This window comes from Bufo gargarizans, chromosome 3 (genome assembly GCF_014858855.1).
Source record: "Bufo gargarizans isolate SCDJY-AF-19 chromosome 3, ASM1485885v1, whole genome shotgun sequence".
In the NCBI taxonomy this organism is placed as follows: Eukaryota; Metazoa; Chordata; class Amphibia; order Anura; family Bufonidae; genus Bufo; species Bufo gargarizans.
In genome coordinates this window covers 276,758,976-276,772,231 of record NC_058082.1, presented here as the reverse complement: position 1 = coordinate 276,772,231, position 13,256 = coordinate 276,758,976, and the positions used below count along the sequence as shown (strand labels likewise).

The window sequence follows — 13,256 nt, the reverse complement described above, 5'->3', positions numbered from 1 at the left end:
GTTTACCTGGGTATACTGGCTCATTCACACGACCGTTGGGTATTTTGCGGTCTGCAAAACATGGATACCGGCCATGTGCATTCCGCATTTTGCGGAATGGAAGGACCGGCCCCTAATAGAACAGTCCTTTCCTTTTCCTTAAAGGGCTTCTGTCACCCCCCATTGTGCAATTTTCATTAGCCGACATTAGCTATTTGCTAATGTCAGCTGAGTGCAATCATACATGTCCTACCTTTTGTCTGTGGCTTATTTCTTGTAAAAATCATACTTTTATCATATGCAAATTTCTTCACTACCAGCAAGTTGGGCGTGTACTTGCTGGTAGTCGCCACATCTGCCGCTTCTAGATACGCCCCGTCTCCTCTTGATAGACAGGGCCAGCAAGCGCTCTCCTCCTCCAGCTGGCCCCGTCTGCTACTGAATTCCCGCGCCTGCGCCATAACGTTCCTCGATCGGTTCAGGCGTACTGAGTGAAGGACGCGCATTTGCCAGCTCCTTCCTCAGTGCGCCTACGCCAATTACATAACACCACACCCGGAAGAGAAGACTGCCAATGCACGCCCAACTTACTGGTAATGAAGAAATTTGCATACGATAAAAGTATGATTTTAAGGCAGACAATAATAGGACATGTCCTATTTTTTTGCAGCTCGGCCATTGGGACATACAGACATGGAATGCACACGGAGTCAAAAATGCACATGGAAAAAAAATACATTCGTGTATACTCCACATTTAGCATAGTTTAGAAGGGCAATCATGGCAGTGTAATATTGTATAACTACTTTACAGAACAATAACTAAAAACACATTTATAGGATATGCTCCTTGTTAAATATCTGATTTGAATGGAAAACATAGCTGATAATTTGAAGTGTTCACATGATAGAAACAACATTTATGTGAAAAGGAAGTACAGTATATCAAGTATTAATACCATGTATGCTATAGTCACCACTTGGTATATGACAGACTGAGCACCAAGCTCCACCACACTAATCAGACCTGTAAAGAAGACAATAGAGAAACTATGAGAAGGATGAAGAATACATATTCTGGGATGTTTGAAAATTGTCAAAGTCTGGTGTACCCTTTTACATTTTTACATTGAATAAACACATACTTCCCAACTTTCAGAAAATGCAGAGAACTAAGGGTACTTTCACACTTGCGTTGTGAAAATCCGGCAGGCAGTTCTGTCGCCGGAATTGCCTGCCGGATCGAGAAATCCGTGTGATAACAGATAGCATTTGTAGACGGATCCGGATGCGGATCTGTCTAACAAATGCATTAAAACACTGGATCCGTCTCTCCGGTGTCATCCGGAAAAACGGATCCGGTATTTATTATTTTATTTGCATTTTCAAAGGTCTGCGCATGCACAGACCGGAAAACCGGATCCGTTTTGCCGGAACACTTGCCGGATCCGGCATTAATGCATTCTCTGTATAAGTGTGTATACACAGATAGCTGTCAGTCACTGATAACTGTACACTGGGGAGGTGGTATCAGTGATTGAGAGCATTCTCTGTGTGAGTGTGTATACAGTACAGACCAAAAGTTTGGATACACCTTCTCATTCAAAAAGTTTTCTTTATTTTCATGACTATGAAAATTGTAGATTCACACTGAAGGCATCAAAACTATGAATTAACACATGTGGAATTATATACATAACAAAAAAAGTGTGAAACAACTGAAAATATGCTTTGATTACTGCTTTGCATACTCTTGGCATTCTCTTGATGAGCTTCAAGAGGTAGTCACCTGAAATGGTCTTCCAACAGTCTTGAAGGAGTTCCCAGAGATGCTTAGCACTTGACCCTTTTGCCTTCACTCTGCGGTCCAGCTCACCCCAAACCATCTCGATTGGGTTCAGGTCCGGTGACTGTGGAGGCCAGGTCATCTGGCGCAGCACCCCATCACTCTCCTTCATGGTCAAATAGCCCTTACACAGCCTGGAGGTGTGTTTGGGGTCATTGTCCTGTTGAAAAATAAATGATAGTCCAACTAAACGCAAACCGGATGGAATAGCATGCCGCAGCAAGATGCTGTGGTAGCCATGCTGGTTCAGTATGCCTTCAATTTTGAAAAAATCCCCAACAGTGTCACCAGCAAAGCACCCCCACACCATCACACCTCCTCCTCCATGCTTCACGGTGGGAACCAGGCATGTAGAGTCCATCCGTTCACCTTTTCTGCGTCGCACAAAGACACGGTGGTTGGAATCTAAGATCTCAAATTTGGACTCATCAGACCAAAGCACAGATTTCCACTGGTCTAATATCCATTCCTTGTGTTCTTTAGCCCAAACAAGTCTCTTCTGCTTGTTGCCTGTCCTTAGCAGTGGTTTCCTAGCAGATATTCTACCATGAAGGCCTGATTCACACAGTCTCCTCTTAACAGTTGTTCTAGAGATGTGTCTGCTGCTAGAACTCTGTGTGGCATTGACCTGGTCTCTAATCTGAGCTGCTGTTAACCTGCGGTTTCTGAGGCTGGTGACTCGGATGAACTTATCCTCCGCAGCAGAGGTGACTCTTGGTCTTCCTTTCCTGGGGCGGTCCACATGTGAGCTAGTTTCTTTGTAGCGCTTGATGGTTTTTGTGACTGCACTTGGGGACACTTTCAAAGTTTTCCCAATTTTTCGGACTGACTGACCTTCATTTCTTAAAGTAATGATGGCCACTCGTTTTTCTTTACTTAGCTGCTTTTTTCTTGCCATAATACAAATTCTAAAAGTCTATTCAGTAGGACTATCAGCTGTGTATCCATCTGACTTCTCCACAACGCAACTGATGGTTCTAACCCGGTTTATAAGGCAAGAAATCCCATTAAACCTGACAGGGCACACCTGTGAAGTGAAAACCATTTCAGGTGACTACCTCTTGAAGCTCATCAAGAGAATGCCAAGAGTGTGCAAAGCAGTAATCAAAGCAAAAGGTGGCTACTTTGAAGAACCTAGAATATGACATATTTTCTGTTGTTTCACACTTTTTTGTTATGTATATAATTCTACATGTGTTAATTCATAGCTTTGATGCCTTCAGTGTGACTCTACAATTTTCATAGTCATGAAAATAAAGAAAACTCTTTGAATGAGAAGGTGTGTCCAAACTTTTGGTTTGTACTGTACATAGATAGCTGTCAGTCACTGATAGCTGCACACGGGGGAGGTGTTATCAGTGATTGACAGTATTCTAAGTGTAAGTGTGTATACATAGATAGCTGTCAGTCAATGATAACTGTACACTGGGGAGGTGTTATTAGCAATAGCATTCTCTGTGTAAGTGTAAATACATAGATAGTTGTCAATCAATGATGGCTGTATATGGGAGTGGTCTCAAGTTCAGACAAAGCAAATGTAAAAGTGTATAAATTTCAAGTTTAGCTAAATAGGGGTGCACCACCAATGAGGCCAGGTGAGGCAATCGCCTAAGGCAGCACCAGGTAGGGGCAAGGAGGATGGCAGCAGAAGGGCCATGGGCAATGAGCGCTATCCTTGTGGAAACGCTTATCTCTACATGTTCAACTGCATCGATGTACTCAGGAAAACAATACAGTTGAAGGCTGCGAAGGGACACAGGAGCGATTTCTCCCTGGCCCACTGTTTTCTCTAATAGGCTGTATTCCTAGTTAATGTAGCCTACCAGAGGCCAGTCTCATCATTATCACGCTGCCTGAGTCGGGCTACATAGAGCTCGGGGCACAGACTAGAAGAGGTCTATGTCTTGCACTGCATCGCTGACAGCAGAATGGAGGTAAGTATTTGAGTTTATTTTTTTTTTATTTGGCAGCATGGTATTGGGCCACAATGGGGTGAGGGTCATTATTTTGTAATTGAATAAAGCACTATTGGGACATTGCGGCTCTAAAAAGAAGCATTTTTGTACGGGTACACATTATAAGGGGGCCACTATGGGGACATTTGCTGTTCTGGGGGCACTAAAAGGGGGTCATTTTTTTGTACTGAGACACGTTTATAAGGGAGCATTTTTTTGTACTGGCACATATAAAGGGAGCATTTTTGTATTGACACACATTCTAAGGTGGCCACTATGGTGACATTTCTTCTACACAGGGCACTTAAAGGGTTTCATAAGGGTCCATTTTTGTATTGGCACAGATAAGAGGGTATGTTTGTACTGTCACACATTATAAGGGAGCATTTTTGTACTGGCACACACTACAAGGGGGAATAATTTTACTGGCACACATTATAGTGGGAATTATTACTATTGCGGCACTATGGGGGCATTATTACTTCTGGGGGCAAAATGAGGAACATTATTACTATTAGGTGCACTGTTACCACATAGTGCTCTCTGGCAGATAATTATTACTATTGGTGGGACTTTTGGGAGGACTGTTACATTGGGAGGCAACCTGGCACAGTACCAGCTTAGCACAATTATTTTTGAGTTTCAGGGACACTATTTGCCGGGCACAGTTATTTTTTAGGGCACTCTGTGCCAGTAATTATTGAAGGCGAACTATCTGTGTGGTAATAGTATTTTCAGGGGGATTATCTGTTTCTATTGGGAAGCATAGTGGCCACAGTATTAGAGGCAGCAGGATGGGGTGTTCAGAAGGTGGGGAGGAGGATGGAAAGGTAGTTGTCAAACTCTGCAGTGACAAGAGATGGCTTAAAGAAATAATCATGGTGGTCTGGTCTGAATGGAGAAGAGAATGTCTACATCAGAGCACATGTCACTGGATGTAAGCGGTATGGGGGGCTGTATTACCCTGTATGTTTTGTTGTTCTGTATGTAATGATTTCCAAGTATGTCTTTAACATTAGGGCTGAAGGAAGGTTAACAAATTAGCATGGGGAGAAGGGGGCGCCGTTTCAGTTTTCGCCTCAGCAGCAGAAAGGTTAGGTGCACCCCTGATGAATTGTCGCGCCTGCGGCGGTGACGTCTCATACACCACTATAGCCAATCACTGGCCTTAGTGGTGTATGGCACAGGATCGCTGTTATGCAAGCAGGTGTGGACCCACTACGCCACTGACTGGGTATACTCTAGAGGGGTGTAACTAAGCCACTACCTGGTCATCACTAGAGCCTCTGATGGTGAGGATAGGCTTGGGCCGTTAAGGTAGTAGCCAGGAGCTACTCCAGAGCAGTCCCCGAGTCAGTGGCAGCTGACCAGGGGGTCAGAGTACTCGGTGCAAGCAGTAGGCGAAGTCCAAGGTCAGAGGAAGGCGGTAAACAAACAAAGTCCATAAACGAGATCTGAGGTCAGGGGCAGGCGGCAAACAGGCAATGTTCATAAACGAAGTCCGAGGTCAGAGGCAAGTGGCAAACAGGCAAAGTCCAGGAGTTCAATAAGCAAGGTCCGGTACACAGTGAAGTAGACAAGAGAGACACCTTAGCACTTGGAGATAGACCAGCTAAAACCATGAGGTTGCTCAGGCATCTTCCTGTGGTAGGAAGCACCTTTAAATACCTCCTGCAATCCAGCCATAGGCTGGTGAGACAGAGGGCGTGTATGTGCTGCTTCATAGGTGGAGAGAGACACACCAATTTAGGCTCAAACACCAGTACAAGTCTCCAGCAGGAAGGAAACTCTGGCATGGAACACAGATACCATAGTTAAGCTATCTGCTGGTAGCAGGGAAAGGGGGAGCCCGGCACCCTTGCCCGCGGTTAGGGACAGCAGCACCGGCACGGACTGCTGGGCTAACAATCGCTTGCACCAAATTTGCAAATTTTGTATGTCAGTTTTCGGGTATGAAGCCATTGATGAGTTCACCAAACTGTGTATTGTACAGACCATGAAGAATCTATATTCACAACACAGAAAGTGATTCTTATTTGAAGTTAACATTTTAATGGCTTTCAAACCAATTGAAGTTTTTTCATGTAATATATAAAGCTGAGTGTATGTATGTATGTTCGCTAAAGGAATCCGCACCGTCACATTTACAATCACGAAATTTGGCGCACAGGTACATCAGGTGTCCGGGAAGGTTTCAGACCAGGTCTCAGCTCTCTAGGGCGTACCGTTCCTGATATATTCCCCAAAAATGCATTAGCCAATAGAAGCTTGGTCACATGATCCTTATCAGCCAATAGAAGCTTGCAGGCCGTTAGTCTCCACATACACAGTTTTACTCCAGGTTTCCATAACAAACCAGCCATTTTTCTTCACTGTTGTAGGTGAGCTTTAAAGGAAATCTGTCACCAGGATTATTGCTATTGAAGTAAAGCCATGTCCTAATAGCACTTAGTACCTTATTTCAAGATGTGCCTTTGTTCCAGCAATAGATGTTTTTATCCTCTGAAAATCCAGTTTATTTGGTATGCAAATGAGCCAGTAAGGTGCCCAGAGGGGCGTCACTCTTGCAGGAAGGAGCCCAGACACGCCCCCTGCCACAATGTGTCTACCCTCAGAAGACTTAAAACCCCGCCCCAGGTCCTGCTAAGCCACGCCCCTGATCTGGTTATGCCACACCCCCTCCCACTCCTGGGCCAATGGGAATTGAAAAATTGAAGGTAAAAATCAACTTCTGTGACTTTCTCCCTGCAGCTCACACTCAGACAGCACAGTTCTGCTGTCTTAGAGTGAGCTGTTCAAAAGGACATGCCCCCGATCCAATTAGGCTATGCCCCCTCCCACTCCTCAGCCATCTGAGATTTAAAAAATGAAGTTAAAAAAATAACTTCTAGGTCCCGCTAAACCACACCCAGATCTGGTTAGGCCATGCCCCCTCCCACTCCTGAGCCGACGGGGATTGAAAAATTAAGGTAAAAATCAACTTCTGTCAGCTGCAGGGGTGGGAGGGAGGGTGACTTTCTCCCTGCAGATAACACTCAGACAGTACAGTGCTGCTGTCTTAGAGTGAGCTGTTCAAAAGTACATGCCTCCGATCCAGTAAAGGCCACTGTTAAGGGGGCAGGCCCCTGTGGAGGTCACTGTCAAGGGGATGGTATGCTGTGAAAGTCATTGTTAAAGGGGAAGGCTGCTGTAAAGGTCAACGTTAAGGGGGTGGGCTGCTGTGGAGGTCCAATTTTAAGGAACAGGGCACTGTGGGGGGGGGGCAGTGTTAAGGGGTGGGGGGCTGTGGAGATCACTGTTTTGGGGACGGGGTGCTGTAGAGGTCACTGTTATAGTAGATAGTGTTGATATATTTTAACGACACACACAAACATTAAATGAAATAGATTAAAATACCCGAGCGAAGCCAGGTCCTTCAGCTAGTCTAGTTATAATCTCAAGTTAAAATGGTTTCAACAATGTTTATCCCAGAACAGATTAATATTGAGGAACCACTGTATTGAAACAAAAATGAAAAGACTCCATAGTGAAGAGAAAGCTGACACACTGTAGATTTTGCTTAGCCTCCACTTTTCAACATGTTTTAGTTATATTTCTTCTTCCACTCACCCACAAGCAAACTGCCAATTTCATATGTCCACCATTCTATGCATACCATGAGCATACTTGGCACAGCTAGTGCTACAAAGGAGTTCCAATCTCGTAAACACTCTTTGGACCAACCTAAAAAATGTAACATGATTATTTTTAGTTAATATCTCAAATTCTGCTTAATACCTTTTATTTGATTATGTACAGTGCTCAACCTTTAGGTCTCATGTACACGTCCTTGTCTGTTTTGTGGTCCACAGACCGCAGATCTGCAATATATGGATGTGGTCCATGTGCTATTCACATCTATTTGTCAGTTCAACAAAAGATAGAACATGTCCTATACTTTTTTACAAAGTGTGGACCGCGGACCCATTGAAGCTAATGGATCTGCAACAGATTGCAGCATGCACATGGAGCGCATATATATTTTTCGGATCCACGGTTTGGGGACCACAAAATGGACACCGTTGTGCGCCTTACTGATATGACATATAAAGGCTGTATTGTAGTGTTAGTGATCAGATGTAGTAGGCCCCTAACCATTTTCATACCATCAGATATAAACATCATCATTTGATTTACCAGACAGGCAATTGTCTCTACTAGCCTTCTGTAATCTAATAAAGGTATGAACAAATGTACTGGCCATCTTGTAATCAAGATGATTGTTAAGGTTCATGTTAAGGTATTGCACCCACTGAGTGGCACCTTGAACTTCTTACTGGGCCACCATAAGAGAATCATAAGGCCAACTCTACAGCAGCTTCAGAAGAATGGATGTCCTATCTTAAATAATTTTTTGCGATGTCAGCATCAGTGTGTTACCTAAATATGAAACAGCCCTCTCTCTTCCTCCAATCAGTAGGAGTAGGTGTATTAAAAGGGCATCTGGCAGCAGATTTGTACCTTTCGAAACCGGAAGATCTGAAGACATCTGTGTTGGTCCCATGTTCATATGTGCCCACATTGCTGAGAAAAATGAATGTTTAATATATGCAAATGTGCCTCTAAGAGCAATGGGGGGCTTTGCCATTACTCCTGGAGGCTCAGCAATCTCTGTAACTGCCGTGCCCTTTCCACTTTGATTCACAGGGCCAGGCAGTGAAAACATCATCACATCTGACCCTGTGAATCAAAGTTTAGAGAGTGCGGCAGTTGTAGAGAGCAGAGCCTCTAGGCGAAATGTCAACGCCCCATTGTTCCCAGAGGCTCATTTGCATATATTAAAACATAATTTTTCTCAGCAATACCGGCACACATGAACATGGGACCAACACAGATGTCTTCAGCTGCCAAGTGCACATGTAACATGTCAGCCAGTGTCATAGGTACAAATCTGCTGACAGATGTCCTTTAAGATTATAAAAATATTTCTAAACTATTATATACTTTATTACAAATTATAGAAAGTTGTCTACGTTGTGATTATTCTTTTTAAGGCTAGTTTCACACTAGCGGCAGGACGGATCCGACAGGCTGTTCACCATGTCGGATCCGTCCTGCGGCTATTTCGCCGTGCCCGCGGACCGCCGCTCCGTCCCCATTGACTACAATGGGGACGGGGCGGAGCTCCGGCGCAGCACCGCGGTGCACGGAGAAAGCCGCCGGACTAAAAAGCCTGACATGCAGTAATTTTAGTCCGGCGGCCTTTCTCCGTGCAGCGCCGTGCTGCGCCGGAGCTCCGCCCCCGTCCCCATTGTAGTCAATGGGAACGGAGCGGTGGTCCGCGGGCACGGCGAAATAGCCGCAGGACGGATCCGACATGGTGAACAGCCTGTCGGATCCGTCCTGCCGCAAGTGTGAAAGTACCCTAAGATAATAAGCAGAGATGTTTGTTTCACAAGTTTGACAACATTTCTGGGAATAGGCTAGTTTATTTTGTATATATTGAATGTATTATGGCAGGGATGGCCAACCTGAGGCTCTCCAGCTGTTGCAAAACTACAACTCCCAGCATGCAAAGACTGCCTACAGCTATCAGCCTACAGCAGGGCATGGTGGGAATTGTAGTTTTACAACAGCTGGAGAGCCACAGGTTGGCCAGCCCTGTATTATGGGATCAATAAGCTTTAGTAATCGATAGAGCAATACCTCCCCAGGTATTTACATGTAGCCTCTTGACACGAATATACAGGAATAAGATCATAGCTTGAGAAAACTGTGCAATAGCGTTCGCCCATGCTGATCCTCTGTAAAAAAATAAATATATTAAATTACTTCATTTTCTTCAAAATAAAATAAATATTAAAGGTGTTGTTTGAGATAATTAAAAATCTCAGACAAGCCCTCCGATGGCCTAAAATAAAAATCATCTCATATTTTTTTTTCCAGCGCCATACGCCATTCTCTGCGGCGCTGGTTCAGTTTACAAACTGCTTCATATTTACAAACTGCAGCACTAATATAACAGTATACAGCACGTCACCACAGCAGCCAATCAATGTCCTCAGCATTAGACCACTGAGGACAGTGATTGGCTGCAGTTGTGACGTGTTAGTATATGGCACATGACCGCTCCAGCTAATCACTGTCACAAATATTTTTCCAGCGGCTCAAAATGCAATAAAAACAACCCTGTGTAAAAATTTTAGGAATTTGACACTAAAACCTTTTTTTTTATTATTATTTTTAATTTTTATAGTGGCTAAACCTTGAATTTTTGAAAGCCAGACCCCCCATTGGTATAAGCCATATAGATTCCCATTAAATCAAGCCACAAGAAATGACTATACAGTACTTACTATAATGTCTATTGGCACAGAATGAACCAAATTTATTAAGCGGCACAGGCCTGGTGCATTTCCAGGCAGTCCATGTGCCAGATTTTCAATTCTACACTAGCTAGGAGCTGGGGTAGATTTGAACTATCATTCATGACTGTTTTCTGGCATAAATCTGTCGAGCTGTGATATGCCCGCTCTCCCACTAAGCCCAACCCATTTGTCTCACCACAAAAGTGGCAATAGAGGCATCAACAATTTGATGAATGTCCTTCAATGTTTTTGTACACAGAAGACCAAGGTGATCCATCATAATTTAAAGGGAGAAAACATGAACTTACATAACTCCAAGTTCCAGTTCAAAGAGAAAGATATAATTCACCAGAGCATTTATGACATTTGATATAGTGCTGGTAATGATCTGTGTTTTAACAATTCCCTGCAAAAGAATCACATTAGTAATGTATCCTTATTCCTTTTCCCCACTGCATATTTACTACCTAATTTACTAGGATGAGGGGTATAGGAGTGTGTGTTTGTCCCAGTGGGAGATTCAAAAACCCTTTTATTTGCAAATATGAGAGCTTTTGCTGCTTCTACACACATGTCTTTTTTCAACCGTGTCAACTATGTAACTATGTATGTAACTATATGTAATTTATAATTTAATGTACATCACACTATTATATACTGTACCATACACACAGAGAGATACATTTTTCTTTGATCTGGAATACATACTTGATTTTGTAAGTATCGTGCCTCCAGTTGGTATAGAAATGCAGCCTATAAATAAATAACAGAAACATTTTTAAAAGATATTCCCATCTGGGACATTTATGGCTTATCAAAAGGATATGCCAAATGTCCGATAGGTGTGGATCCCACTTCTGACACTCACTGATATCTCAAGAACAGGACTCCACCATGAATGGACAGCACACAGAAGTCCCATAGCAGTGAATGGAGAAATGGTCACACATGTGCAGTGTCCCCTCCATTCACTGCTATGGTACTTCTGAAAATCGCAGCTGAGCCCCTATTACTTCAAAGGGCCTGAGGCTCTGGCAACGTGACCAATCAACGTGATGTCACATAGCCTAGGCAAAGCTGCAAAGAGGCCACAATGCTACTGAGAGCACCAGTGCCTAATCAAACAGCTGATCAGCATGGGTCCCACTGGTGTCAGACCCCCACCGATCACATACTGATGGACTATCTAGAGGATAGGTTATCAGTAAAAAAATAAAATAAAATAAACTTGGAAAATCCCTTTAAAACCTGAGATGCAAAGTGCCCTAGAGTAGTAACATGCTGGGCACCTGAAATTCACTTCGGGGTGGCAGCCTACATGATTGGATGGTGCACTTTTTATTGCATTTCACAGCATTTGAATGCATCTCTATTTTAGCCTTCGAACTAGGTGAGATATGAGGATATTTACACTGCCAGCTGCTAGGCTGGGCCAGATGAGTAAACTATTTTATTCATCCTTTATGTTCACTTGTGTGTTCACTTTTAAAGTTTGTCACAAGATCTTTTTAGGACGCAGACTCCTTCTGGGGTGTCCCACCTGGAGGTCTAGAGGGTGTGGGTATGGCCATCAGGTTCCACATCCCCCAGCAGCCCTGGCCTTCACTTCGGGGAAGCCAAAACCTATGACTGATAGCTTCTAGTGAAAGTTGGGATGGCAGTGCAGACAGAAGCCAGGAACAAGACAGTCTCTCCCTAAGCTTCAGCAATCACTGACCCTTTGGCCTGCTGGTCTGGATGTTTGGGGAATGGTTACTTTAGGTGCCCTTTTCCTTTTGGAGAGGGATTGTGATGGACTGCATCCTTGTGCATGTTTTTGTGCTGCATGCTGCACTTTTTTTTTGTAACACTTTGGTGGAAGAAAGCACAAGATAAAGAAACACAAAATGTAAAAATATGTTAACAAACATCACAGAATGTCAGCAATTCCTTAGTTTATGTCTTTGACTTAATCCGATAAACAGTCCGTCAGACTAAATTGAAAGGAATCAGGCGGAAAGATTGTTTCAATAATTTACAGATGGACAAAATTTAGGCAAGTTTATCTTCTGAGTACTTTTATCACATGCGAGTGGCCGCAATATCATCACAGCAGGACAGCTACAGAGACTGAAGCGAGCAGGGAATTTTCTGGCTATAGTGAAAAGCGAAGATATCTTTATAATCATTTCTGTTGCTCAATAATGTTAGAAAGGTTACATTCACACGACAGTGGAAAAAAAATACCATTAAAACAGATAAACTGTCAGTTTCTCATGGCCATTTCAGTGTGTTGATCCATTTTCTGGCTGTTTATCTGTTTTTAAAGGCCATTTATGGTCTGTTTTGCATCAGTTTATATATATATTTTTTATTTTTTTTATCCCAACTCCTGCAGTGACCTCAGTATAGATAATGGCCATTATCGCCCCCCACTACAGATAATGGCCCCCTTTTGTGACCCCTAATATTATAAAATGCTCCCTTTAGCCCCCCCACCTAAGATAGTGCCGACAAAACCCCCCCAAAAACTTCATCCACTTGAATACGCAGGGACACACGCTCCTCACCAGATGCTGCAGGACCTGCGTCACCTGCGTAATCATGTGGCATCATCACGCTGGGAGCACAGCTCCTGCTGCATCCAGTGAGGAGCGAGGGTTTGAGGAGTGAGTGTCTCCAGTGTGTTTTTTTTTTTCACTCTCGTGTGAATGAGGTCTAAGACAAATATAACTAACACAATTATTCATAAAATAATTAGAGATCGAAGCTTGTAAGATGATATCTCTTTTTGGGTAAATGTACTATTAGAAAAGCACTTACTGGAAGAGCGGGAATAAAAACCAGAACATATTCTTCTGCCAAACTGTAACAGAATTAAATATGAAATCTCTGAAACGTGAAATTTTTATTTTCAAATAATAATTACTCTGAAATTTGCTGTAGAAATTCTCTCTCATCTAAAATATTTATATTTCTCCTCCGCAATTTTATAAATCTGTTTTGAACATATATGGATGTACACAGAAATTTTAGGGACTCATATCAACATTCCCCATTTCTTTTCATTTCAGATTACAGCCGGTTGAACTCAATGAGAGCTGTATAAACTTACATTTACCAGTAGTAAACTTTTCATAGTGCCAACCAC

General features: G+C 43.1%; 1 protein-coding gene across 1 annotated transcript in view; it reads right to left on the bottom strand.

The window, feature by feature from the left end:
* Positions 1–13,256, bottom strand: part of LOC122931854 (multidrug and toxin extrusion protein 1-like) — a 74,571-nt gene that overhangs the window by 40,426 nt on the left and 20,889 nt on the right. The window contains exons 5-10 of the mRNA XM_044285908.1: positions 12,929–12,971; positions 10,835–10,879; positions 10,435–10,532; positions 9,465–9,562; positions 7,389–7,502; positions 938–1,005 (exon numbers count right to left, since the gene is read on the bottom strand). Coding sequence (XP_044141843.1) covers positions 938–1,005; positions 7,389–7,502; positions 9,465–9,562; positions 10,435–10,532; positions 10,835–10,879; positions 12,929–12,971 — 466 coding nt within the window. The remainder of the gene's footprint in view (positions 1–937; positions 1,006–7,388; positions 7,503–9,464; positions 9,563–10,434; positions 10,533–10,834; positions 10,880–12,928; positions 12,972–13,256) is intronic.